General features: G+C 47.0%; 1 protein-coding gene across 1 annotated transcript in view; it reads right to left on the minus strand.

Moving 5' to 3' along the window:
• Positions 1 to 431: 431 nt before the first annotated feature.
• CFB (complement factor B) overlaps positions 432 to 27,222 on the minus strand; it is a 58,032-nt gene continuing 31,241 nt past the window's right edge. Inside the window, exons 21-37 of the mRNA XM_033141955.1 lie at positions 23,893 to 24,099; positions 22,407 to 22,592; positions 21,302 to 21,475; positions 20,335 to 20,430; positions 18,383 to 18,519; positions 17,242 to 17,380; positions 16,026 to 16,178; positions 14,475 to 14,570; positions 12,774 to 12,911; positions 11,995 to 12,092; positions 10,416 to 10,533; positions 10,050 to 10,200; positions 8,343 to 8,422; positions 6,832 to 6,950; positions 4,183 to 4,315; positions 1,853 to 1,902; positions 432 to 635 (exon numbers count right to left, since the gene is read on the minus strand). Of these exons, the coding sequence (XP_032997846.1) occupies positions 453 to 635; positions 1,853 to 1,902; positions 4,183 to 4,315; positions 6,832 to 6,950; positions 8,343 to 8,422; positions 10,050 to 10,200; positions 10,416 to 10,533; positions 11,995 to 12,092; positions 12,774 to 12,911; positions 14,475 to 14,570; positions 16,026 to 16,178; positions 17,242 to 17,380; positions 18,383 to 18,519; positions 20,335 to 20,430; positions 21,302 to 21,475; positions 22,407 to 22,592; positions 23,893 to 24,099 (2,258 nt within the window). The 3' untranslated portion in view covers positions 432 to 452. The remainder of the gene's footprint in view (positions 636 to 1,852; positions 1,903 to 4,182; positions 4,316 to 6,831; positions 6,951 to 8,342; positions 8,423 to 10,049; positions 10,201 to 10,415; positions 10,534 to 11,994; positions 12,093 to 12,773; positions 12,912 to 14,474; positions 14,571 to 16,025; positions 16,179 to 17,241; positions 17,381 to 18,382; positions 18,520 to 20,334; positions 20,431 to 21,301; positions 21,476 to 22,406; positions 22,593 to 23,892; positions 24,100 to 27,222) is intronic.

Below are 27,222 nucleotides of genomic sequence, written 5' to 3' on the forward strand. Positions count from 1 at the left end.
GTTTATTAAGGAATCAAACACCGTCACAACATTTACAAGAACCAATCACAACCTTGTCTCTAAGCTAGTTTCTGGGCGGGAAACTTATCAACTGACCGTTACATTGGCTAAATTGATGCGCTTCGCCCCAAACGCGGAGGGATCCATGCAGCAAACTCCCTGCTGGATCCTTTGCCCGCCCTTCCTAGCGCGGAAGGTTACCTTAAAGTAAACATAAACAAACAGGTGCAGGAGCACCTTAAAAACGTATTCCCACATCAACTCGTAACTGGGGTGCAATATTCACAGCTCTCCGAAAGACACCAGTGTCACAGAAGAGAGCTCTTTATCCTTTTTCTTCTTCTTCATACAATGGAGTTTAATACACAATTGTTAAAACTGCATTCACTTTACAGGATTTCAAGGTTCTATTTACACAAACCATCCCAAGGTGGGGAATTGGGGAGAAAAATCTACAGGAAATCCAGTCCCTCCTCCCGGAGCTCTTCCTTGAGCCAAGGCAAGACCTTGAAGAGGTTGATGTGGAAATCCCTAGCGTAGGCAGGGGACATCTCGTGACGATTACGGCCAGTTTCGCAGACAGGCAGTTTCTTGTTTCTACAAACGTCAACCACGCCCCAGCTGATCACGCCCACCTGCAGGGGGGGAAAAATAAGAGGTTGGAGTGAGACTACCAGGCATAACGTTACAGAAGAAGAAGAAGAAGAGTTTGGATTTGATATCCCGCTTTATCACTACCCGAAGGAGTCTCAAAGCAGCTGACATTCTCCTTTCCCTTCGTCCCCCACAAGAAACACTCTGTGAGGTGAGTGGGGCTGAGAGACTTCAGAGAAGTGTGACTAGCCCAAGGTCACCCAGCAGATGCATGTGGAGGAGCGGAGACACGAACCCGGTTCACCGGATTACGAGTCTACCACTCTTAACCACTACACCACGCTGGCTCTCAGAGCAACATCAGCAAAGCTAAATACTGTATTGGCCCGAATATAAGCCGCACCTTTAAAATTCATGGGGGCGGGGGAGAAAAAAAGACAATACCCTCTCCGTCCCCCCCAACAGCGGCAGGGGCCAGCTGGGCAAGAAGAGACATTCCGCGGGGGGCGCATAGCTCACCTCACACTGCGCCAGGTGGGTGCCCCCCACTCCATTAACGGTGGCGAGGCAGGCGGGGGGGGGTCGCATGGCGGCACTCGCCGTCCCGCCGCTCTCGGCACCAGGCAGGGAAACAACCCCCCCACCCGTGGAGCACAGCAGGAAGCACAAAGTGGCAGCACCAGCCGCCGCCCACCTGCCACCCCCGCTCACCAGGGCTCCAGCAGGAGTTAAGAGGGGGATTCACTGTATGTCTGTTTCAGCAGCAGAATTGGGCTTTTGGTATTGTTGCGAATATAAGCCACACTTTATAACTTTTCACAGTCGGAATTGGGGGGGGGGGGTGGAGTGTGACTTATATTCAGGCTAGTACGGTATTAGGCAGGAGCTGTCTCTTGTATTTTCAGCACATACTGAAAGCCTTCTCAGCAAAGATCTTTGCCGCTCTGCATCTGTATCGGAATTGTTTTTAGACTTTTTAACTGCTGTATCGCTTTGCCGTCACGGGTTCCTTTGGGAGAAAGGGAAGGATACTAATAAAGTGAGAAACCTGAATGTGCAGCTTGCTTTGGCCTTCAGAGTGTGCTATCAAAGAGAACCAAGCCCTGTGATTACTTTTCTGCTGCCACCCCCCCCCCAAATGCCACATTTGTGTGGTACAGCTGTAGAATTGGGGAACACAAAGCCCTGCTTATAAAGAACATCGGGAAGTTTGGAGTCCTGCATGAGAAGCCTGGGGCCAGTTGGAGTACACGCTTACCTGGATGTATCGCTGCCTTTTAGGAATGATGAGGGGACCACCAGAATCTCCTGGAAGCAAAAGGAAAGGGAATTAACAGCGGGTGTGTGGTGTTCAAGTCTGAAGCTATATACGTATGTATAGACATGTACCAGAGTTCCAGTTCTATACAATGAGGGGACTGTAGTTAAGGAGACCCTCTACTCCCCTCCCACAGCTACAATTCCCAGAGTCCCCTGGGAATAATAATACTGTATAATAATTTATTATATAGACAAAGACATCACCCTGCCGACAAAGGTCCGTATAGTTAAAGCTATGGTTTTCCCAGTAGTAATGTACGGAAGTGAGAGCTGGACCATCAAGAAGGCTGATCGCCGAAGAATTGATGCTTTTGAATTATGGTGCTGGAGGAGACTCTTGAGAGTCCCATGGACTGCAAGAAGATCAAACCTATCCATTCTCAAAGAAATCAGCCCTGAGTGCTCACTAGAAGGACATATCCTGAAGTTGAGGCTCCAGTACTTTGGCCACCTCATGAGAAGAGAAGACTCCCTGGAAAAGACCCTGATGTTGGGAAAGATGGAGGGCACAAGGAGAAGGGGGCGACAGAGGATGAGATGGTTGGACAGTGTTCTCAAAGCTACTAACATGAGTTTGGCCAAACTGCAGGAGGCAGTGAAGGATAGGCGTGCCTGGCGTGCTCTGGTCCATGGGGTCACAAAGAGTCGTACACGACTGAACGACTGAACAACAACAAATAATAATTTATTATTTATATGCCACTCATGTGACTGGGTTACCCTAGCCACCCTGGGTGACTGGGAAAACCACTGGGAATTTTAGCTCTCTGGGGAAAACACAGGATTCCTTGCAACTCTCAGCACCCTTTGGGTTCCAGGGAAGCCACCAGCGTGTGAAGTGATGTCACGCTGCTTTAGATGTACAGTGGTACCTCGACATACGAGCGACTCGACTTCTGTATTTTTCGACTTCCGAATGACCTCCGGAAGCGAAAAATGGCCGCTGCTTCTGAAATTTTCGACTTGTGAAGGGAAAGCGGCGGCACGATACCTCGACTTACAAAAATTTGAATTTGAATTTTTTTCCCGTTCCGAGATGGCGCCTTCGACTTACGAATATTTCGACTTACAAGCGCACCTTCGGAACGGATTACCATATTTTTCCGCTCCATAAGACGCACCTTTTCCCTCCTAAAAAGTGAGGGGAAATATCTCTGCGTCTTATGGAGTGAATGGTGGTCCCTGGAGCTGAATTGCCCAGGGGCCAAAAGAGGATCATGCTTTTTATTTTACAAAGAGAAAGGGGGGTGTTGAAAGGACCTGCTCAACAGCTGATCAGCAAGAGATCGGGAGAGAGATAAGAGTCCCGGCTCCCTTTCAGCCCTGCCCTCTTTCCCAGGCCTCCATTGTTGAATGTGCTGCAGAGGGAGGTTGTTTGTTTCCCCAGCGACATGTGACTGGCTGATTAGATTATCTGTCTGGAAACTGTAGAAAAGGCTCCCTTTCCTTTAGAAGCTGCAGAAAAGTGAGTTGAACCCCATAAAAATTGGGCTTTTACACATCACCTGGGAAGACAGGTGAACTAATGGAAGTAACTAACTGGAAGAAGCAAAGATCACCAGTGTCGAAGCAATGATTCTTCAACATCAACTTTGCCACCGGTCATGTTGTGCGGATGCCTGGTTATCATCTTCCAAAGTAACTACTCTATTCCGAACTTAGAAATGGAAAGCGTAAAGCTGATGGCCAACAAAAGAGGTTCAAAGACTCTCTCAAGGCAAATCTTTTTAAAAAAAAGTAGTATAAACACCAACAACTGGGAAACACTGGCCTGCGAGCGCTCCAATTGGAGAACAGCCTTTACCAAAGGGGTCATGGGCTTTGAAGACACTCGAACTCAGGACAAAAAGGAGAAACGTAATAAGAGGAAGGCACGCTTGGCAAACCCTCACCATGACCAACTCCCACCCAGAAATGTATGTCCCCACTTTGGAAGGACGTGTGGATCCAGAATTGGCCTCCACAGTCACTCGTGGACTCACTTTTAAAACCATGTTTATGGAAGACAATCTTACTCGGCTACGAGTGATCGCCAAAGAAGAAGACGACTTCCGCAAGAGGAAGCAGAGCCCAGAGGGGTATCCTTACTGGACTTCACTGTTGGGGTTTTCTCTGGGGAAAGGAGCAAGCACATTCTAGTCCTGAACTGTCCCCCTAAAAGCAATTCACGTTTTCCTGCAGCCTTAGTGTGAAACTCAAAGCAAGTCCGCACAGGCAGCCCTGGCTGTGGTTCCTGGGGGTGTTCTAAGAGGAGGTGCTGTTCCTCACCTTTGCAAGTGTTGGGGTCCACTTCAGGGTCGGCGCCCCCTGTGCATAAGAAGCGTTCAGTCACCACCTGGGAGACATCCGTGACGTTTTCGTAATAGGAGGCTTTCTTGGCGTCTGCTTCGCAACCAATTTTCTAAGGGGAGAGAAGGAATGGTGGGTTTACTGCTAGTAGGGCCTATCCACACATACTCCCCCAAATAAATAATTTTTATTTGGTTTTGTTACTGGAAAAATCCAGGTACGAGGCTACAAAAAGCCTGCGGGTTCCCGAGGAGAAATAAAAAGGAGTCCAGCCACCAACCGGAGCAAAAGCAAAGATCAAAGTTCATTGCGCAACAGGTTCAAGTCAGGACTGAACATCTGGGAATAGGTTGCAAGAACTTTTCAAAACTTTTCTGGTTCCCACAATGCATCTTGTTACATGTCATAATTATGCCACTACTACATAGGTGAAACGTCAGAAAAGGGGCGGAAAGGGGGAGGGTTATACATAATTAACATACTGGTAAACAAGATTAACATGGAGGAAATGAAATGCACATCAGTGGCAAGCCCTGATGTATTCATCTCGAGTGTTCCTGGGAATAGAACAATGGGATTGCCTGGCCAGGTCTATCACCCTTCAATGGGTCCAGAGGAAGGAGATCTGGCCTGTGTCTAAATGTCAGTTGCCCTCTGCAATGTCGGCTGTTATCCTGTGTCCGTGCCTTCCCACTCAAGGGATCATGGCAGAGGCTGAGCAGTCTTGAAGCCCTTGACCAAAGTGGCAAGAGGGCGGAGGAACCAAGACTCTGGGAGTTTGTGTACTGCCCATGTAACAATGTGTCAGGGGCAAGGGGACATTGTCTAGAGGGGCTCCCTTGAGGGCATAGATTCGTTCCTTACTGCTTAGATTGGGAGACTTCGTTTAGGTGACCCCCCCCCCAATTCCATAACAGTTTTACAAATTTAAAATTAAAATAATACCACTACACATCCACAGCTATAAGATTCCTCCGAATCTCTGGACTTCCCACCTTCCCCTCCATGCATTCTGTTGTTAAACCTTTTCTACTGCATCTTTTTCAATAATCGAAGTTTTTTATAACTCCATTATGTCCATTGTTCTCGTTACATTTACAAGTGTTATTGCAGTCTTGCTAGTGTTTTCAACTGCTTACAGTGGTCTTCAAAGTAAATTTAAAGCTTTTCCCATTCCTTATTAAAGTTTTGGTCTTCCTAGTTCCTGAGCTTTCTGGTCAGTTTTGCCATTTCGGCATAGTCCAACAATTTTTAATTAGCCATTCTTCTCTGGTAGGAACTTCTATCTTCTTTCCATCCCTGGGCTAACAACATCCGTGCAGCTGTCGTCACATATATTAAAAGTCTTTTCTGCTCCCTTGAAATTGTTTAAAATAACTTTCATTTAAAAATAATAATAATCAGATGCTTTTTCTATTAGGAATTGTAGGGCTTTTCCACATTTCCTCTGGTCCTGCAGCTTTCCTCTGGAGGAAACTGCTCTTTAGTGCTCAACCAGAGCAAACGGCAACTTTCACTAAAGGGCAGGTTTTCCCTCAAAGGAGCAGAGCAAGAGGAAAACACTCAGGGCCCTCCTTTCTAGGCATGTGGAAGTGGGGACAAACTGTAGCAACCTAGAGGAGACATAAAGGACTCTGGACACCAAGTTATCTCTAGCACCCAGCTCTCACTATGCTTCTTTTCCCCCACCACCAGTCGGATTACATTAAGTTTCTCCGTAATTTTTTTTCTTAAGGCCAAAGGCAACTAGCACATTAGAGAAAAAGCAAAATTAAATTCTGCTCACTGGTGCTTAGGCCTCATCCAGGCTTCCTTTTTCTGTTTCTAGGCACAAATCTGTGCTTTAAAACGCTCTAGCTCAGGGGTCAGCAACCTTTTTCATCCGTGGGCCAGTCTACCGTCCCTCAGACCATGTGGTGGGCTGGACTATATTTGGGGGGGGGGGAATTGAACGAATTCCTATGCCCCACAAATAACCCAGGGATGCATTTTAAATAAAAGCACACATTCTACTCATGTAAATACACCAGGCAGGCCCTACAAATAACCCAGAGATGCATTTTAAATAAAAGGACACATTCTACTCATGTAAAAACACACTGATTCCCGGACGTCTGTGGGCCGGATTGAGAAGGCAATTGGGCCGCATCCGGCCCCCAGGCCTTAGGTTGCCTACTCCTGCTCTAGTTCATCGCTGCTTTTTTTTTGCCTCGCGAAAATACCAACAAAAACATCTGTACTCAAGGCTAAAATAACAAAGCGTAGCAAACCAGCAGCGATTAAAATTTGCAACCAGAGGGAGCCTGTTGAGATAAAACAGGCAAGCAACATTGAGCAATGAGCCTCTCTAGGGAGGCAATTCCACATGGCAGAAGTGGAGAGTGGCCAACCTGGTGGCTTCTTGATGTTGGCGGACCACAACTCCAACCATCCGACCATTATGCCGGCTGATGGAAGTTGGGAGTCCAACAAGCTATGAAGAGGACAACATTGGCTCCCTCTGTCCTGAGGATAAATGAGAGTCATCACTTGGGTTCTTGCTCTTGCATATTTTCTATAAGATGCCTGAATATTGCTAGTGGTCCCGGGGTCAAAAGGGGGTATCCTGGCGCAGTTCTCCCTTCTCACCTTTTCACTATTCCTGATTTTCACTGTCCTGCGAGACAGCCCGTTGCCCTGTTCGTGCTCGTGTTTACAGTCGGTCACAAAAAACGACGGGACGTTCCCAATGGTCAGGAGCAATTCCTCTGGAGGAAACAAGAGAGCACAAAGAGGTTGGGTCCTGCTGTTGAAAGAGGATGCAGGAGAAGATGGGCCCAGGGGCTTGATCCAGCGGGACTCCTCTTAACATGATGGAGGAAGGCTAGAAACCGTGGGTGGGGGAAAGGGGGAAAAGAGAGTGAACCCGGCAAGGGTCGGGATCATGGGTGGCCAGCCTTTGGAGCAAGTCTGCCACAAGTCCAGGCAAAACAAGGATGAGACGGAATATTATAATAATAACAACAACAACAACAACAACAACAACAATAATTTTATTATTTATACCCCGCCCATGTGTCTGGGTTGCCCCAGCCATTCTGGGGAGCTCACAACAGAATATTAAAACACGATAAACCATAAAACATTAAAAACTTCCCTATACAGGGCTGCCTTCAGATGTTTATTTCCTTGACATCTGATGGGAGGGTGTTCCACAGGGCAGGTGCCACTACTGAGAAGGCCCCCTGCCTGGTTCCCTGTAACCTCACTTCTCGCAGGGAGGGAACCACCAGAAGGACCTTGGAGCTGGACTTCAGTGTCCAGGCTGAACGATGGGGGTGGAGACGCTCCTTCAGGTATAATGGGCTGAAGCCATTTAGGGCTTTAAAGGTCAGCACCAACACTTCAAATTGTGCTCAGAAATGTACTGGGAGCCAATGTAGGTCTTTCAGGACCGGTGTTATGTGGTCTCGGCGGCCACTCCCAGTCACCAGACCAGCTGTCGCATTCTGGATTAGTTGCAGTTTCCAGGTCACTTCTGCTGTGTGTACCACACTACATTATAAGCGCACACTTAACCCTGTGTTATTAGGACGGGTTTGGCTCTAGTCTACTGAGCTGGAGGGAAGACAAAAATGCAGTGCTGGAGAAAGAGACACAAGTGTAAAGGTGAAACTCGAATAATTAGAATATCGTGGAAAAGTCCATTTATGTAAGCAATTGTTTTCATTAGCTACTGGAGTTTAATATATGAGATAGACTCATGACATGCAAGGAGAGATATGTCAAGCCTTTGCTTGTTATGATTGTGATGATTATGGAGTACAGCTGATGAAAACCCCAAAGTTGAAATTGTTAATTTGGGGTTGTCATCAGCTGTACCCCATAATCATCACAATTATAACAAATAAAGGCTTGACGTATCTCGCTTTGCATCTCATGAGTCTATCTCATATATTAGTTTCACCTTTTAAGTTGAATTACTGAAAGTAATGAACCTTTCCACGATATTCTAATTTTTCGAGTTTCACCTGTAGGTCCCCCAGCAGCCAGCTCATGCCCTCTTTGCTAGGCATGCCACAAAGTCTGCTGCTTGTACCATCCCTGTGGCACCTCTGCGGTAGGTTGGCCATTCACACAAACAGGCCAGCTCTTCATACCATGATTTCTGCAGGTGGTCTGTGGGTGGGGCTTCCTCAGAGCTCGGGTGGTCCCAGCCGTACAGGGGAGGCAGATTGGCCTGTGGAGAGGAAGCACCAGAGAGAAGTTAGCAGAGCCGGCCATGGAGAAGGACCCAGAACTTTCCTCCTCATCAGGATTGTTTGCAGTTTGTTTGGGCAGTGTAAAAGCTTCCTATTGTTTCTCTTTGGTCACCACCTTGCCACTTCCATAAAACCAAATGCCTGCCTGTCGTGGGACATAACCCCACTTCACAACCAAGGATTAATTTGCACCAGAGCTCAGACCTCAGAGAGATGATAGGACATCGGCAGGTAAGGTCGAGGATCAGTCATAACGTGCAAATAGACAAAAGTGCTGCTGAGGTGGTGCAGAGTGCATTTCCTTCACTACAAAATAACAACAGCAAGGAAAATGTGAGGTTTGGAGCTTTCAGGGTTAAAGAAACTCAGCAGTTCGCTCCTCCCACAGGGATGAGGTTGTGTCACAACATCCGGGGTATCTGCTATATGCGATGTCTTTGTGATTTATGTGATGCACCGTTTATTTCTTGTTCAGTCTTACTTTCTGTTCTGAACCGGAGAGGCCGGAGAATGTCCTCCCATTCTCCGGGAAAGTGGCTATGATTTATATGCTTGTAATTAAAGCTTGCTTACTTTGAAACAACCCAGACGTTGTGGAATTAATTGCTGGCACGAAAGGCACACATACCGTTGTGCAAGAAGAAGTAAGAAGTTTGAACAAACTTTGCTAAAGCACTGGAGAAGCAGGAGAACTCAGAAGGAAGCGTAGCTGGACACCACTCCAAGTGCTAAACTGGTTTTGAGACTTTTCCAGTTAAAACCAAAAGTCCAACAGAAAATTGCGGAGGCTTAACAACTAGCAAATTATTACGGCCCAAGTTTGCAGACTAGGGCCCACTGCAGCAGATGTAAATGTCTCTAACCCATGAAACATGTCAGAATCCAGCCTGACCACAACTTACTAACATTTACTTATTATTGAGGACCAGTAGCTTACAGAGCCTAGGGCAGGCATAGGGAACCTTCGGCTCTCCAGATGTTTTGGCCTACAACTCCCATGATCCCTAGCTAACAGGACCAGTGGTCAGGGATGATGGGAATTGTAGTCCAAAACATCTGGAGAGCCGAAGGTTCCCTATGCCTGGCCTAGGGCTTGCTGATCAGAAGGACGGCGGTTTGAATCCCTGCGACGGGGTGAGCTCCCGTTGCTCGGTCCCTGCTCCTGCCAACCTAGCGGTTCGAAAGCACGTCAAAGTGCAAGTAGATAAATAGGTACCGCTATGGTGGGAAGGTAAACGGCGTTTCCGTGCGCTGCTCTGGTTTGCCAAAAGCGGCTTTGTCATGCTGGCCACATGACCCGGAAGCTGTACGCTGGCTCCCTCGGCCAGTAACGTGAGATGAGCGCCGCAACCCCAGAGTCGGACACGACTGGACCTAATGGTCAGGGGTCCCTTTACCTTTTAGCTTACTTTTAAAAATTTAAAAACCACACAATCTCATATCCCTTGTGTTTTGTAAAACTGCGGCTGAACCTTTCTTATTTGCCGCTTATTGTTTCTCGCTTGGGCCTAGAATACAGATATTTCACTCGGGCACAGGTGTGATTCTCCCCTTTAATCGGAGTCCCAATGGAAAACAGACATTTTCTCTCCCTCTCCACCTCACCTTGCAGAAACAGAGGGTGTGACTTTTTTGGCGAGTTTCACCAGGGCGACATCATAATCATAGAATTCACGGATTCCACGATCTTCTAGCTTCCCAATCTGGTACAGTGGGTGTGATCGGACTGCAGCCACTTCAAAGCGCTGATTCTCACCTAGACAGAGAAGATGAGAATTAAATGCAGAGTTCCAGTAAACGCTGCTGCCTGCAGTGCTTGTCACCAGGTGATCAAAAACATGCCCTCTTGATTTCTGCTCAGCCGGTTCCTGTTAAAAAGGCACAAGAGGAAACCACGTTGCATTTTTCCCTCTCTCACACACCCCTCTCTGGGAACTCTGTTCCTTCCCAGCTTGAGAGAATTTGGCTTACCTAACTTGACTTGGATCTCCTCAGCTTTGTCATTTATGGTGAAGCAGTGGGCCGCTGTCAAGACGTAATACTCGGAGACAAGGGCTCCTTTGCAGTGTTCAAATCCCCTTCCAGCACGCTTTGATTTGAAAGAGGAAAGCAAAACAGACAGGTAATACAGGGGTTAACAAATCTTTCAGCAGGGGGCCGGTCCACTGTCCCTCAGACCTTGTGGTGGGCCGGACTGTATTTTTTTTGGCGGGGGGGGGGGAGAGAACGAATTCCTATGCCCCACAAATAACCCAGAGATGCATTTTAAATAAAAGGACACATTCTACTCATGTAAAAACACACTGATTCCCAGACCGTCCGCGGGCCGGATTTAGAAGGCGATTGGGCCGGATGCGGCCCCCGGGCCTTAGTTTGCAACACCCAGACAACCCACAGCACAATCCTATGCATGTTTACGTGGAAGCAACTCCCACTGGGTTCCATGGAGCTTATATTTTTCTGGAAGGGTGCGTAGGGTTGCAACCGCAGACAACTTCAAGTAGGCCATCACCTCTGCCTTTAAAACCACACAAGTCCAGCCAAGAAAAAGCAGCACTGAAGGCCGAAATTCAACAGGTGGACCTTATTGCTATCACAGAGAGTCAGGGATGGGGGAACTATAGCTATTGAATTTCTGTCAGCAGTTGAAGGAACAGAGGACCAATGGAAAATATGTGGCAATCCTAAGCTTGGCTTGCTGGATAGCGTGAGCTCTATATGCCCGCCTTGGGTGAAAATGAATCCTGGTGCCCCCACCACCACACTGTATCTTGCATAAGGCTAGGGCGTGGATATTATGTTGTTTCCTTGTGGTTAGGCCGCAGATTCCTCACCCCTGTTCTGTCTGAAGCGGTACAGTCCAGAATTCTACTATCTCTTCCTATTACCTCATTCTGCATAATACTGTATGAGTCCCCTTCAACATTTCTCTGATGGAAATAGGGACGTCCCCTCCATCACTTCTCGGATGAAAATAGGGACATCCTATTCTATACACTCCAACATTTCTCCGATGAAAATAGGGACACCCCTCCATCATTTCTCTAATGAAAATAGGGACGTCCTATTCCGTACTCTCCAACATTTCTCCAATGAAAATAGGGACATCCTAACATACCCTCCAACATTTCTCTAACGAAAATAGGAATGGCCTAAGGAAAAGTGGGACATTCCAGGATCAAATCAGGTATCAGGATGGCGCCTGTAAATCTGGGACTTCCCCTGGAAAATAGAGGCACTTGGAGGGTCTGCTGTACGTAGATTTGGACAAAGAGGTGCTGTGCAGGAGGTGGCTGGAAAGCAGGCCATGTGGCTAAGTAATCACACCATACTTCCATCCAGCAAGTTTCACAAGGACCCTCCTTAGCGATGGGGGTGCCAGGGGGTTGCCCCAGCTGGCACTACACTTGAGACAAACATTATCTACTCAGAGGCTCCAGAAGCGATGAACCCAAACCAGATCTCCATCGGACCGCTACAAAGAACCAGATCTCCATCAGATTGCTACTACAGAAAACCCCTGTCTCCTTCTCATTTGTTCCGCTCTCACCCGGATGCTGATTGTGACGTGCCAGGGATTCTTCTCTTGGTCCCTCGCTTGCGTGTGTTCCTTGGCTAAGCCACACATGGACAGAACCTGACTCTCATCTGAAAAGAGAAAGGGGTATCACCTTCGGCTCCCCGGGAAAGGAGAGAGGGGCCTCGTGGGTTGAGAAGGAGGCAGAAGGGGCTGGACTCCTGGGTTCCTCTGGGAAAGGAAGTGGGTGGGGACTGACAGGAGGAGACAGCTGAGAGCACCAGCTCCTTGGTTATACATTGAGCCAGTGTTGAGGGGCTGCTAAAGGGCACAAGAAGGACTGGATGAGGCCAAGGGCATGACCAGTCTGACACGCTGCTTTCTACAACAGCCAGCCAGGTGTTTCTCGGGAAGGCCGAGTTCCCTAGCGACTGGGACTCACAGACTTCCTCTGAACCTGAAAGTTCCATGTAGCCATCATGGCTAGTATTTTTCACGTATGGTTGTAATCCACTCAAGCTACTGGCCATTATGGCACTTTCCGTTCAAGCTGAGTAGCACTAAGACCTGTAGGACCAGCCAGTGTCATGTGGGCGCTCCCAAACATTTCCCAGAATCCTCTGCAACGAGAGAAAAGCTGATGTGGAAAACGGGCATTTGAGTTGGCACTTGATAAACTTGTCTTTGCTGTGTCATAGATACTGAGGAGGGGGGATGGAGAAGAGGCTGAGAGTCAGATATTTCCGGGAAAGGAAATCTTGAAGGGCAAGTCGGGCGAGTGCCGAAATCCCTGAAATGGAGGTTCGCCTTACCAATCATTTCTTCGAAAGCATCCCGTACTTCATCGTAGTCTTTGAGCTTGAAGACGTGTCTTTCGCCCGGCTTCTGAGATGCCAAGGCGTTCACATTCTCTATAGCGACCATGGTCCCGATACCAAAGATGTAAACGTCTAGGCACAAGTGGGGGTGGAAAGCAAGGGTGAGTCAAGAATTTCTAAGGCTCCCACATGAAGAAGAAGAAGAAGAAGAAGAAGAAGAAGAAGAAGAAGAAGAAGAAGAAGAAGAAGAAGAAGAGGAGGAGGAGGAGGAGGAGTAGTTTGGATTTGATATCCTGCTTTATCACTACCCGAAGGAGTTTCAAAGCGGCTAACATTCTCCTTTCCCTTCCTCCCCCACAACAAACACTCTGCGAGGTGAGTGGGGCTGAGAGACCTCAGAGAAGTGTGACTAGCCAAAGGTCACCCAGCAGCTGCATGTGGAGGAGCAGAGACACGAACCCGGTTCACCAGATTACAAGTCTACCGCTCTTAACCACTACACCACACTTGCTCGAAGAAGAAGAAGAAGAAGAAGAAGAAGAAGAAGAAGAAGAAGAAGAAGAAGAAGAAGAAGAAGAAGAAGGGAGCACCAGCATGTGACAGGGGGCAAAAGGCCTTCCTGTGCCAAGGTAGTTCATGGAAGAAGCTCCTCCGAAATAAGGCAGGCTCTTTGATTCTATGCCCTTTTCGTAGTACGACTTCTGATCCCCCTTGGCAAAAGTATAAATTCATCCCGTAGCAGACGGTGACCCTGAACTACAGATGCAAAGTATTTGTTCCTCCTGTGCATGTGAAAACCAGCATATGCAGCCAAGGACACATGGTAAAAAGTAAAAGAGATAACATCGAGCCAAACACTGTTGCTCCATGGATTCATAGAGCAGTGTTCTTCAACCTTGTCCCCTTTGTGATGCTGTGCACCCTGAATTGATTTATGCCAAGTGTACAGGTACAGGTACAGGTACATGCACACAGTTTCATTGCATTGCACAGGTATACTGCTTTATAGTATGCAGGTAAATGCTGCCTGCAACCCGCATTTGGTGCCGAAACATTTGCTCGACCAAAAAAACAAAACAAAACAAAACAAAACAAAAATCACCCTAAATGATAGTAGTGGGAATGACCAAAGCTAATGCACAGGCAAGATATATCACAGAATAAATGAAACAAAATAGAAAATTCTTTCCAGTAGCACCTTAGAGACCAACTGAGTTTGTTCTTGGTATGAGCTTTTGTGTGTGTGCATGCACACTTCTTCAGATACACGAAAGCTCATACCAGGAACAAACTCAGTTGGTCTCTAAGGTGCTACTGGAAAGAATTTTCTATTTTGTTTCGACTATGGCAGACCAACACGGCTACCCACCTGTAACAGAATGAATGAATTATCCTGGAATTGTAGATTTGGAAGGTAAAATGAGTCAAGATTAAAAGTAGCCATGAGTGGCTCAGCCGGTAGAGCATGAGACCCTCATTATCTCTGGGTCGTGGGTTCGAGCCGCACATTGGGCAAAAGATTCCTGCATTGCAGGGGGTTGTGGCCCATTCCAACTCTGGAATTCTATGATTCTGTGAAACCATTCTCAAATGGGGGTCTAGGGGCGGCATTGCTGACCGTTACTATTCCCGCTCCCCCCCATCCCCCACCCCCACAAAGCCCAACATGCATCATTGTTACGTGACGTGTCTTACCCAGGAAGTCATTACGAGCGGGCTGGCCGGGAATACCGAGGAACTCTTTGATTCTCCCAATGACAGGAACAGGGGTCCCTCCCATGTTGTAGTCTCCTGGGACGAGAGGGAAGGGAGAGAATTTGGTGAGCTTAGGAGAGACGGTACTGGAATACCCTCCAGCTTTTGGAGGGAAAGACTGTTGTTGTCGTTCAGTCGTGTCCGACTCTTCGTGACCCCATGGACCAGAGCACGCCAGGCAGCCCTATCCTCCACTGCCTCCCGCAGTTTGGCCAAACTCATGCCAGTCGCTTCGAGAACACTGTCCAACCATCTCGTCCTCTGTCGTCCCCTTCTCCTTGTGCCCTCCATCTTTCCCAACATCAGGGTCTTTCCCAGGGAGTCTTCTCTTCTCATGAGGTGGCCAAAGTACTGGAGCCTCAACTTCAGGATCTACAAGGCCATAATTAAGGGAGCCCCGTTGGATCAAACAAAACTCCACTTTTAACAGTTTTGCTTTTCTGGCAGCCCACAAGCAGGGGTGGAAGACAGCACCTCCTCCCCTTTTGTTTGCAGCCCCCCCCCCCAGCATCTGGTACTCAGAGGAATATGGTCCCTGTTAAGCTGGAGGTTCTGCTAAATGCCATTGTTTGGAACCATTTTGAAGGGAGTCTAGGCCTCCCAGCCAACAGTCCCTCCAGAGAGGAAATATGCTTTGCATATTATCAGGGACACCTTATCCTTAGGTCCTTTAAAAACAGGCCAAAAACACTGGTCCCTGGATAGAGAGATTTTCTCAAAGACAGGATTTGGGGTAAGACACCACCCCACCCCACCCCCCGCCACACACTCATGTTGTAGTCACCTAAGAATAGAATAGCACACATGCTCAGAGGCACTCTTTGTGGGTAAAAAGAAGCAAGAAAGGCAGCAAGCCTTTCAAAGGTAAAGGTAAAGGACCCCTGACAGTTATGTCCAGTTGCGAACGACTCTGGGGTTGCGGCGCTCATCTCGCTTTTTAGGCCGAGGGAGCCGGCGTTTGTCCGCCGACAGCTTCCGGGTCATGTGGCCAGCATGACAAAGCCGCTTCTGGAGAACCACAGCAGCGCACGGAAACGCCGCTTACCTTCCCGCCGGAGCGGTGCTTATTTATCTACTTGCACTTGACGTGCTTTCGAACTGCTAGGTGGGCAGAAGCTGGGACCGAGGAACAGGAGCTTACCCTGTCGCAGCAATTCGAACTGCCGACCTTCTGATCAGCAAGCCCTAGCCTCTGTGGTTTAGACCACAGCACCACCCACGGTCCCTAGCAAGCCTTTTAAGTAGAGGTATTTCCCAGCTTGAAGTTGTACTGGAACTGTTTTTTGTTGTTGTTGTTGTTTTTAAGACATTTTATTCATTTTATCATGTATATGTTTGCTGGGACCTGGACTTCTTTGGGAGGAAGGATGGGACAGAAATTCAAAATAAACAAAGCAATTTCTGAAATCGTTGTTCTAATAATTCTTTTTTTAAAGGAGGAGGAGAGGGTGACAACACAGGTAACATTCCCCCCCTTCCTTACGGTCTCACCGTCAGTCAAGAGGAGGATAACATGGCGGGTGGTGGTGGCAATAGGAGCAGGATCCAACCCCTCCCTCAGCTGGTCCTCTTGCTGGTTGATCATCATCTTATAGACAGCATCCAGACCTTTGTAAATGTTGGTTCCAGGCTTTAGCTTGTGTTCTGCAGGAAGAAGAAGAATGATTCAGCTCATGGCAAACAACCCAACAAGCCTTAGTAGGCCCCAGGGGCTTCCTTGTAGGGGGGGAAAAACAGGCCTCTTCAAGTAGCAATGGGCAAATGTGCCAATTTGGGTTTCTCATTTTTCTAGGCTTCAGTTCAGTTCTCCACATTTCCACATCACTTCATGGAAAATCCCCTAAAAATGCATACTTTCTCTTTGCAAAGCAGTTTCCCCCAGTATAATGCTTTGCTGTACACTGTTTTCACAAAGAAAGATGCATTTATATGCAAAAATGGCCCTAGCGAATGCACTATTGTACACGTTACTTGGCCGGAGAACTGCCCTGCAAAATTCAGAGATATTCAAAGATACTCATAGAATTGTAGAGTTGGAAAGGACCACAAGGGTCATCTAGTCCATGCAATGCAGGAATCCTTGTCCAATGTGGGACTCGAACCCACAACCCTGAGTTTAAGAGTCTTATGCTCTACCAACTGAGCTATCCCAGAGAAGTATGAATTTCAAAGGGCAGCTGTGCCTTGGTTTGCGTGTGTTTCTGGGAAGTGCAAACCAAACAGGCTTGCCTTTAAATGTGAACGGAGCCAAATTTCAGTCAAACAGGCTGCTTCTATTTTGATAGAAAAGCAGTTGTGAGACGCTGAAGCAGTCTGGAGCCATTTGTCAAATATCCCCCCTACAGACTGCTATTTGTCCCCCAAAGGTACAGTAAGCCTCCCAACAGTGCATAACAACCCCCCCCCCCCAATTCTCCTGCCCAGCCCCCTAACCACCTCCCTAGCAGAGAAGAAGAAGAGTTTGTATTTTGTACTTTATCACTACCCGAAGGAGTCTCAAAGCGGCTAACAATCTCCTTTCCCTTCCTCCCCCACAACAAACACTCTGTGAGGTGAGTGAGGCTGAGAGACTTCAGAGAAGTGTGACTAGCCCAAGGTCACCCAGCAGATGCATGTGGAGGAGCAGGGAAGCAAACCCAGTTCACCAGATTATGGGACTACCGCTCTTAACCACTACACCACACTGGAGGTCAGGAATGCAGCTTACCATTATATTTCATGGCCTCCAGCTGCTCAATCACCCATGAAGCATCATTGCTCTTTGCGTTGGTCGTACTCAAAACCTCTTTGCTGTGGGTGGCAAAGGTGACGATGCCATACCGAGGGAAAGTGTCATAGCTGGATATCTATATTGAGAGGACAGAGCGTCAAGAGAAGGAGGAACCTTCATGGCAGTTGTTATTATTATTTTCAAGCTGGATACTTCAGCTGTCGGCAGACAGCTTTCGTGGTGAGGACAACCAGAAACCATTTCAGGAGAGGGAGGGATGAACACAGTTAACCATAGAAATTACAGGGAGAGGGGGTGTTACTTCCAAACCTGGAAATTACTAGGTTCTCTGGAGAGAGTGAGTGTCAGAAGCGAGCCAGCAGCTAATCACACCACACTGTGTGCTGACTTTTAAAGCCCTAAACGGCCTCGGTCCTGTATACGTGAAGAAGCGTCTCCACTCCCATCGTTCAGCCCGGACACTGAGATCCAGCGCTGAGGGCCTTCTGGCGGTTCCCTCCCTGCGAGAAGCAAAGCTACCGGGAACCAGGCAGAGGGCCTTCTCGGTGGTGGCACCTGCCCTGTGGAACTCCCTCCCTTCAGATGTCAAAGAGATAGACAACTACCAGATATTTAGAGGACATCTGAAGGTAGCCCTGTTTAGGGAAGCTTTTAATGTGTGATATTTTAATGTATTTGATTTTTGGTGTAAGCCGCCCAGAGTGGCTGGGGAAATCCAGCCAGATGGGCGGGGTACAAATTATTATTATTATTATTATTATTATTATTATTATTAAGAGTTTCACCTGTATATCCTCTTCTGGGCCCTCTGTCCTGGAACTCACCCCCCTGTTACGAACCACTCACCTACTCTGACTTTTGGTCTACTTGGACTAACTGTCAGCTCCTCTTCCAAGACTCAGAACCCAGATGCCTGTAGCCTGGTTCCCTTCCTCCTTCCCATTCAGCTTTGCTCCCCACCAAGGTTTCCACCCAGATCTGACAGCTTTTTATTCCACTGGTGATGATCCTAGTCGATAGAGTAGGGGTTTTACAGCAGACCTCTGCTTCTACAATGTTCTCATGCTGCTCTCCTTGGGGAAAAGGAGAGCACAGAAAGTTTCTCAGCCTGCCACACCTTCTCGATGAACTTGATGATTGCATCCCGAGCTTTCTGAAATGTTGGCCGACCAATACTTCGGGAGGCATCAAGGACAATGTAGATATTCATTGAGCCATCAACCTCAATCTTGATTTTACGCTTCCCTGTAGCAGCTGTGGGGAGGAAAGAGCCGCAAGAGGGGAGGTATTATCAACAAACTTGACAAATTCAAAAGGTTAGCAAACAACCCCCCCAAAAAAAAAAAAATTAGTGGGAAGGAACCAACTCAAACAGCCCACCGAGGACTGAAGTGGCCATGGGGTGCCAAATGATTGATGCAAGGTGGAGGGGGGGTGAAAACTGGAAAGGCAGGGAGGGAGAATAGAAACAAGTAACTGAAATCCTGAACAACAGCACTCCAGACTACATTTTTGTTTCCTCTGAGCTGTCTTGGTCCTACTCGAAGTGAATCCATTGAGGATAACAGACACTGCTAACTTAGGTTCATGAATTTCAATGGGCCTGCTCTTGAGTAGAACTTAAATGGCTAGTAAGCCTTCAGACATTAGGGTTGCTGCTTACGTGGGTCAGATAACACCATCCACACACAAGAATAACTCCCAAGGTTTGCAAAGGTACAGGGAAATACAGTGGTACCTCTGGTTAAGTACTTAATTCGTTACGGAGGTCCGTTCTTAACCTGAAACTGTTCTTAACCTGAAGCACCACTTTAGCTAATGGGGCCTCCTGCTGCCACTGCGCCGCCAGAGCACGATTTCTGTTCTTATCCTGAAGCAAAGTTCTTAACCTGAAGCGTTATTTCTGGGTTAGCGGAGTCTGTAACCTGAAGCGTATGTAACCTGAAGCGTATGTAACCCGAGGTACCACTGTATTAGAGAGGGGGGAAAGAATTCGCCATGTGCAGAATTGTTTTTGTTCCGCTGCTGCTCCTCTTCCTGTCCACCGTGAAGAAATTGTTGGAGATTCATTCTCCGTGTCTGCAGTCATGGGATTGTTGTCTATCACATGACGGTGTATGTTTTCATTCCACAAAGTGGGAAGTGACGGAGACAGGATGTTTGTGTTACTGTGTTCCGTGAAGTGGGACTATTGTCCTTTGTTCTCTCTCCTTTGCTGTCTGATGCTAGAGAGAGGGGGAGCTATGTTGCAGTGCTCCGTGTGTGTGTTTATATGTAAATAAAGTAGATTAGCCAAAATGCTGAGTTGCTGAGGTCTGTTACGCATGCTGCGAAGACTCTGCGGATCCCTAAGTGTGCTGATGCTTCTTGGTATCAGTTGCTGTGATGTTCGGGCAGAAGAAAGCTTCTGAAGCTCCCGAACGACCGACCAGGAGGAAGAGAACATGCCAGTCGGGCATGTGTCTCTGCCAGGGTCCTACACAAGAGTAGGATGCTCCTGCTAACAGAAATGACGTAACTTACGTAATTAATTACATAATTGTGTCAATTAAGTAAGTTACATTGTGATTATGTTATTCCACCCCATTCATTTCAACGCAAAGGAAACAATTATGTATCATTTCCAAACTGAAAGCAGCAGCAACAACAACAACGATCACGTTGGCTGGATTGAGCTCCATTCAGGGCATAGGATAAGTAAGTAAACATTGAAAATTTCTGCTCCCATTTCCCTCTTTTGGTCAAATTCTCCAACACCCCCGAGGTAGGATCTTCTGCCTCACAGGAGTACTGCTGTTTGCCTTCGCTCAGCTCACACCCTGCTTATATATTTGTCAAAAAGAAACCATTGCAAACACACCTAATCAAACGATAGAGGAAAGGAGTACCATCTCAAAAATAAGCAATGTTCCTAGTGCTGTTTGCTCCAAAGGAAATTTGGTAGCACTTTCCTGTGTTATCTTACCACTCAGGAAAATGGGGAGCATCTCACAATGTGGTTGTCCCACAGCTGCAGATTGGACCAGGGGTATCCTTGCACAAAACCCAACCTTACTCCCAGAAACTTACAAATATTTCTGTTGGAATCTGCAGACTCAACCACTTCAGTGAGGGATGAGATGAACTTGGAGGAGACCTCTTCTGGAGTATCAAAGGTGAAGGGGTCTGGGGAGGAAAAGGGGGAGACAGGGAATTGGCAATCTGGAGTGTTAAGAACTTGTTCGCGCAAGGAGATTCTGAAGCCAACTTGAGCAAATTTGATGAAAAGGATGCAGATCAAAGGCTGGGGGCCTCTGATATCGGCAGATATGGTTGGCTCCCCCCCCCATCCCATGAATCAGAAAACTGATAGTTACCACAAAACATGGTTCCCTTGCATTTGCAAAACTGAACTAGAAACACAGTTTGAAATGGGATTCCAGTGTGGAAGCAAACTGCAGTTTGTTGGATTTGAGTTTCATGGTAAACTACAGTTTGCTCAAAACCAGGAAGGGAGGAAGGAAATTAGACTTACATGAGGGTAAGAGGGAGGTCAGAGCACATGAGCCTGAAGCCCATTCGTGATTGGCCATTATATGCAAACCATGTCAACCTTGAATGCATGAACAAATCTGAAGTGAAAGCTGGTTATTCCCCAGTATAATTTATTTTTGATAAACTTGGGTTGGCATATTTCAAGAAGTAGAAACTTTTGTTTTGGGCCAAAGTTGTTGAGGTGTTTTGTGTTAAGTTAGGGTTTTTTTTTTTTTTTTTGCAAAATCTCCCCCCAAAATACCAGTTTCTGAGCAATTTTTTGAAAAATTCTGCAAAAAAAAACCCACCACACTTCCACAATAGGTTGCCATACATCCCGGTTTTCCCAGACATTTAAACCGACTGACGAAAATTCTGCCTGGATTTGACTTTCAGCAATCAAATCCTGGCATTGTCCAGGAAATTCCAGATGTACGGCATCCCTAACATGGTCACAGTTCTTGGTCCGCCCCTCCAGGATTTAACCTCCAATTCCAGACCACATATCTTGCCCCCAGCTCACTTCTACATTCCGGTTCCGATCCACTCCAGGCTCCTGATTCTTGGCAAATCCGCTCTTTGGATCCCACAAAAGCGAGTCCTCTGTCACAACTGTAGCGGACTCGATCTTCAATTCGATATTGGGTGCCATCTTTCTGGGCACCAATGGGGATGCCAGGGTTGGGGCAGTGGCCCGCTAGGTAGGAGAACAGAATCACAGTTATGCAGCTGTTGCTATAAAGCAGGCATGTCCAACAGGTAGATCGTGATCTACTGGTAGATCACTGGACGTCTGTGGTAGATCACTGGTAGATCAGTGGCTCCCCCCAAAGAAGCTAAAAAAGTTTGGCTCCCCTAAAAAAACTCAACATCTTTGCCCTCCACCCCTAAAATGACCCGACCCACCAAAAACAGGGCTTTCCTTCCTAACACAAGCTCAATGTCACTTTCCTCCTTCCTAAAGAAGCTCAACAACTTTGACCTGAACCCCCGAAAAGGGGGTAGATCACTGCCAGTTTTTAACTCTGTGAGTAGATCGCAGTCTCTTGGAAGTTGGCCACCCCTGTGCTATAGTAATATTGTTTCAGTTAAATATTGTTTCAGTTAAATAAATTTTTGTGTCTCGGAAATGCTGTGTGCAGGCAACAGTTATCTGCCAATGCCCAAAACTCTCCCAAAGATGTAGACTCCTCCTTCCCTACTTATTCACAGTGATTGTTATTTCAGGAATCCTCATATTCAGCATGCAGCAAAGTAAGCCAGTGCCGCCAGGCCACTGTTCAATATTATAAAAGCTAAAAGCATCTGAATGCTTTTAAAGAGATTTGCAGTCGACCTCTTGTGAAAAATAGTGTGACCTGCAGCAAAGTTGCACTCTTTATAAGGAACTCGATCTAGAGATTCACGTTCTTGCAAGGGCTTACCTTACCAATCGCAGCTTGCAGAGGAGCAGAGTTTGTGCAAGTTGCTTTGGTTTCATATAGTGACTCAGGTCTTGACTGACCACGCAGAAGGTGCCAGATGGATAGAATCGAAAGACGGAAGTGAAGAAAAATGAAACACACCCCCCCCCTTTCCCCAAAAGGAGAAACTGGCAGAGCTTGCCAGTAAATGCATGCTAAACTCACCCCCATCATCGCATATGGTTGTCTCTCCACTCCATTTCCCATTGGGGAGGCAGGTGCGATTTTGTGACCCCCGCAGCGTGTAACCCTGGTAGCACTCGAACCTCAGTTCCTGGCCTACACTGTAGGACCTCTGGCGGGGCTCATACAGGCCATTTTCGAAATCCAGAGGCCTGAAGCAGGTGATGTCTGAAAGGAATAGCAAATGTCAGTAAAGCAAGTAGGATCTAGTAATTTGTCTGCATCCTCTGACCAATCAAACATCTCCTCCCCACCGCCCACCCCACATACAACCCCCAGATTCTGCCCATTTGAAGCTAATCCTGTCCTGGTGCTCTGAGGCTGTTCCAGCCCCAAATGCCATTTGAAAAGTGGGAGAAGGCTCAAGTTGTGATTCTCACAGCGACGTTTGATGCGCTACATCAATGTCAAAGGCCATCAGGACACCAGTAGAAACTCAGGGTGCCTCCAGACACCAGGAGGGACATACCAGAACTTGAGGTTTGCACAATTCAAAGTGGATCAAAAGGCTCTGTTGTTGTAGCACAACAAATCCACTTACCGTATTAAGAGAACTGGGCTTTTTGCAGTTTGGTAAGTGACGGTGAAATGCATTAAAGATTGTGAGATAAACAAGCGATTAAAGGGAAGGTGTGTAAGCAAATCAGAATGAAACTTCAATAAAGGCTGGATATACTCTAACGACTGGGTAAGCTTTGTACAAGCAAGCCAAGAGGAATGCCTAATAAATAAGTTGTCTGGAGGAGCCGCCAGATCTTATCAGATGTGCCAACTTTTCTAGCAGCCCACAGTCCTAAGTCTTTAACTGTAGCTTGAACTGTAGATATTGGCAGGCGCTGCCACATCAGAGAAACATTTCCCTGTTGGTGATGCGTTTTGCAGAACCAGGTGCTGTTAAAAGACACAGGAGCAGGCCAAGGTCAATTTCCCCCAATCAGTTGGCAAAGATTCACCACATGAAATTAATGGATAAAGGTCACATTTGTGGAGGACTAAAGGTAAAGGGACCCCTGACCATTAGGTCAAGTCATGTCCGACTAGGGTTGCGGCGCTCATCTTGTGTTACTGGCCGAGGGAGCCGGCGTACAGCTTCCGGGTCATGTGGCCAGCATGACAAAGCCACTTCTGGCAAACCAGAGCAGCGCACGGAAACGCCATTTACCTTCCCGCCGGAGCGGGACCTATTTATCTGCTTGCACTTTGACGTGCTTTTGAACTGCTAAGTGGGCAGGAGCTGGGACTGAGCGACGGGAGCTCACCCCGTGGCAGGGATTCAAACCGCCAACCTTCCGATCGGCAAGCCCTAGGCTCAGTGGTTTAGACCACAACGCCACCCGCGTCCCTTGTGGAGGACTAGCCGTGGCAAAAACAGAAAGCAAGAACAGAGCCGCCTGTGATGCACCTGCCCTGCAAATGTCTAAATTAACAATACATCGGCATATTTGAGTGCTCTCAGCTGTCATCGTACTTCGGCAACTGGCCTTGGAGACGGGACTTTTCAGTGCATTCCGCATGGGGCTCCATGTCCCATCGTACTGGCAAAACCGGTAGTCTGTAGGGTATGGGTATTTCCCATCTGGGCACTCATATTTCAGCACAGTGCCGTTTTCCAGTGCTGTGTACCGGCCCCCAGCAATCTCAGCTGTTTGGGGGTCACAGGCATAATCAGCTGCATCTGAGGGGAAAGGAAAAAAGCAGAAAGTTAAAAAGAAAAAGAAAAAAAAGGTTCGGATCACCACTGACAGCCCAAACAACGTGCTTGTGCACATCAAAGTGCAGACATTGCTCCAGCTGACTGAGATTTCTTAACATGCCAAATCTGGACACTCATAAGTGGCCAGATTTTGCTTTGGAGCCTGCCTATGGTATCTGCCATTATTTTACTTCTGGGGTTGCTATAATGATAAAATAATAATAATTTATTATTTATACCCGGCCCATCTGGCTGGGTTTCCCCAGCCACTCTGGGCGGCTCCCAACAGAATATTAATTATAATAATAATAAAGCGATAAAACATCAAACATTAAAGAAGAAGAAGAAGAGTTTGGATTTGATATCCCGCTTTATCACATTAGTCTCAAAGCGGCTAACATTCTCCTTTCCCTTCCTCCCCCACAACAAACACACTGTGAGGTGAGTGGGGCTGAGAGACTTCAGAGAAGTGTGACTAGCCCAAGGTCACCCAGCAGCTGCACGTGGAGGAGCGGAGACGCGAACCTGGTTCACCAGATTACGAGTCTACCGCTCTTAACCACTACACCACACTGGCTCTCAAATCTTCCCTAATATGGGCTGCCTTCAGATGTCTTCTAAAAGTCAAATGTTTATTTCCTTGACATCTGATGGGAGGGCGTTCCACAGGGCGGGCGCCACTACCAAGAAGGCCCCCTGTCTGCTTTCCTGTGTAACCTTACTTCTCGCAGTGAGGTAACTGCCAGAAGGCCCTCGGAGCTGGACCTCAGTGGAGGTGGAGCTCAGTGGGGGTGGAGACGCTCCTTCAGGTATATTGGGCTGAGGCCGTTTAGGGCTTTAAAGGTCAGCACCAACACTTTGAATTGTGCTCGGAAACATACTGGGAGCTAACCTGGTGCCCATGGGCACAAAGGTGCCCTTGAGGTTTTCCCCTGGTGCCCACAAAGCCTTGGAGCTGCACAAGATAGTTGCTGCCTCCATCTGGAAATATATAATCATCAACATTCTCACCAGTTTATAAGACACCATAAATGATATGGAAATATAAGAGGTTGCACGCGGCTTTTTAGATCAAGGAATGCCGACTTGCACTCAGGCTGCAGCCCATCTCTTTTATAGATCAGTCACTAGACATGAGGGAACGTGAGGAGAAACAGGCCAGCCAGGCCTTGTCTCCGGCCTCCCAGCATGCTTCATAGCTGAGGAAACCACAGGATCCTGCCCTTCCCAAATCTGAATCCACCATTCTGCTATCTACCGAAGGCAAGCATGCACACAAAGACTCAGATGATGCAATGTTGATTTATTCTTCTTGTTGGGAAATTCGCAAGAATCGAAAGAGCTCCACTTTTGTCCCTGACCGTACAGCTTAGTGTATTTAGTATAATGGCTAATCCAATACTCTGTTTATGCAGACACATTTCCTCAAGTCAGATATCCTGACCCTAAGCCAAAACATCGCCCGGAACTACCTTCCCTAGTTTAAAATTGTAAAGCCAAAAAAAAGTAACATAGACTCCAACCTGGTTTTTACGGAGTTTGTAACCCTATGGCTAAGCTGCACCACTGCAGAATCCGTGTGCACAGATAAGTAGCATAACAGCAAAGAGCCTAAACTAGAACCTCTCTCCCTGACATCTTGTATTTTCCATGGAGGGAATTGCATTTATGGAAGAGTATTCAAGCATCTAAGCCTCCACTTGCAATCTGAGGTGCTGTGGCCACATATAAATTTATCACCTCAATGAGAACTAGTCTCTTTATGCCCCAGCGGAAAGGAAACCTGTACTAGACCACAACATAAGACAAAACATAACAATACTGTATAGAGGAAGCTCTGCTGGATCCAGCCAGTGGCCCATCTGGTCCAGCATCCTGTTCTCACAGTGACCAACCAGCTTCTTCTGGGAAGCCTATAAGCAGGTCCCGAGTTCAAGAGTTCCTCTTTCCACTTGTGATTCAACTGCTATTCAGTGGAGGTAGAACATAGCCATTGTGGCTAGGTAGCCATTGGTAACCTGATCTTCTATGAATCTTTTGTAAACCTGCTGCAAACGCTACAAAAATCGTATGCTAAAAGCACTTCGATGCAGGAATTAAACTACAACTCACAACGCTGTGTCAAATACTACATGTGGATTTTGCACAGAGTACATGCACTGGACCAAACCTCCCCAGGACACAGACACATAACCAGGCATGTATTTTATCATCCCAGACAGGTGGGTTGCATTCCACTTTCTACACCCAATGCTCCCCTGCAGGAATTTTGTAACATTTGAAATGGCTCGGAGGCATGAGCGGAGCTAAAATGTACACTTGCCGATTTCCTGCTTTTCCAATTTTGCCACTCAAAATTTAAGTGTGAAGCTTTGGATTCAGATTTCAAAAATTAAAAAATGGCTTAAGTACACTCAAAATCTGAGCGTTCCACCCAACAACCCCTTGATTATTTTGCCAAGCTTCATATGTGAAATCAGACAAATTGCCGGATAATGAGTAGCATGCACGCCAACTACCAAATTCTTCCAGAGACTCAATAGCTTTCTATCAAATACTTTTAAAAAATCACATAAATTGTTGACATTGGGGAAATGAGTATCAGAAAATATCTGGCAAATATCAACATTCATCATAGAATTTCAAAAGGGGCTTTGAATTCTTTTCAGCGCTCTGCATAAAAGCAAATATCCTGAATGAATTATCCCGAACGGCATTATCTCAAAGAGAAATTTCAGGTAAGAGGATCGGTAGCTTTGGTTAGTCTGCAGCAGCAAAACCAACATATAAACACATTATGATGATGTCACGAAGTTTGGTGTACTAAAGTCCATCTCACCAGCTGCATCTGACAAAGTGCGTTAGTCCACCAAAGCTTCTGTCGTGATTTTGTTTTTTTAAAGTCCCCATGAAAAATTATCAGCTTGTTAATGCATCTCTCTCACGTTTTCTATGCATTTTGCCTTATGTACACCGTTTTACAAATCAATTATCCCTGACTTAATGCGTTTTTGTATATTCACATGTTACTCTGCAAAATTTCGAGAAGCGTGATTCTGGAGGGTGGCTGAGTTTTTAGTTGCATATTCAGAAACTGTGAATTAA

The sequence above is a fragment of the Lacerta agilis genome, chromosome 2, assembly GCF_009819535.1.
Source record: "Lacerta agilis isolate rLacAgi1 chromosome 2, rLacAgi1.pri, whole genome shotgun sequence".
Taxonomy (NCBI): domain Eukaryota; kingdom Metazoa; phylum Chordata; class Lepidosauria; order Squamata; family Lacertidae; genus Lacerta; species Lacerta agilis.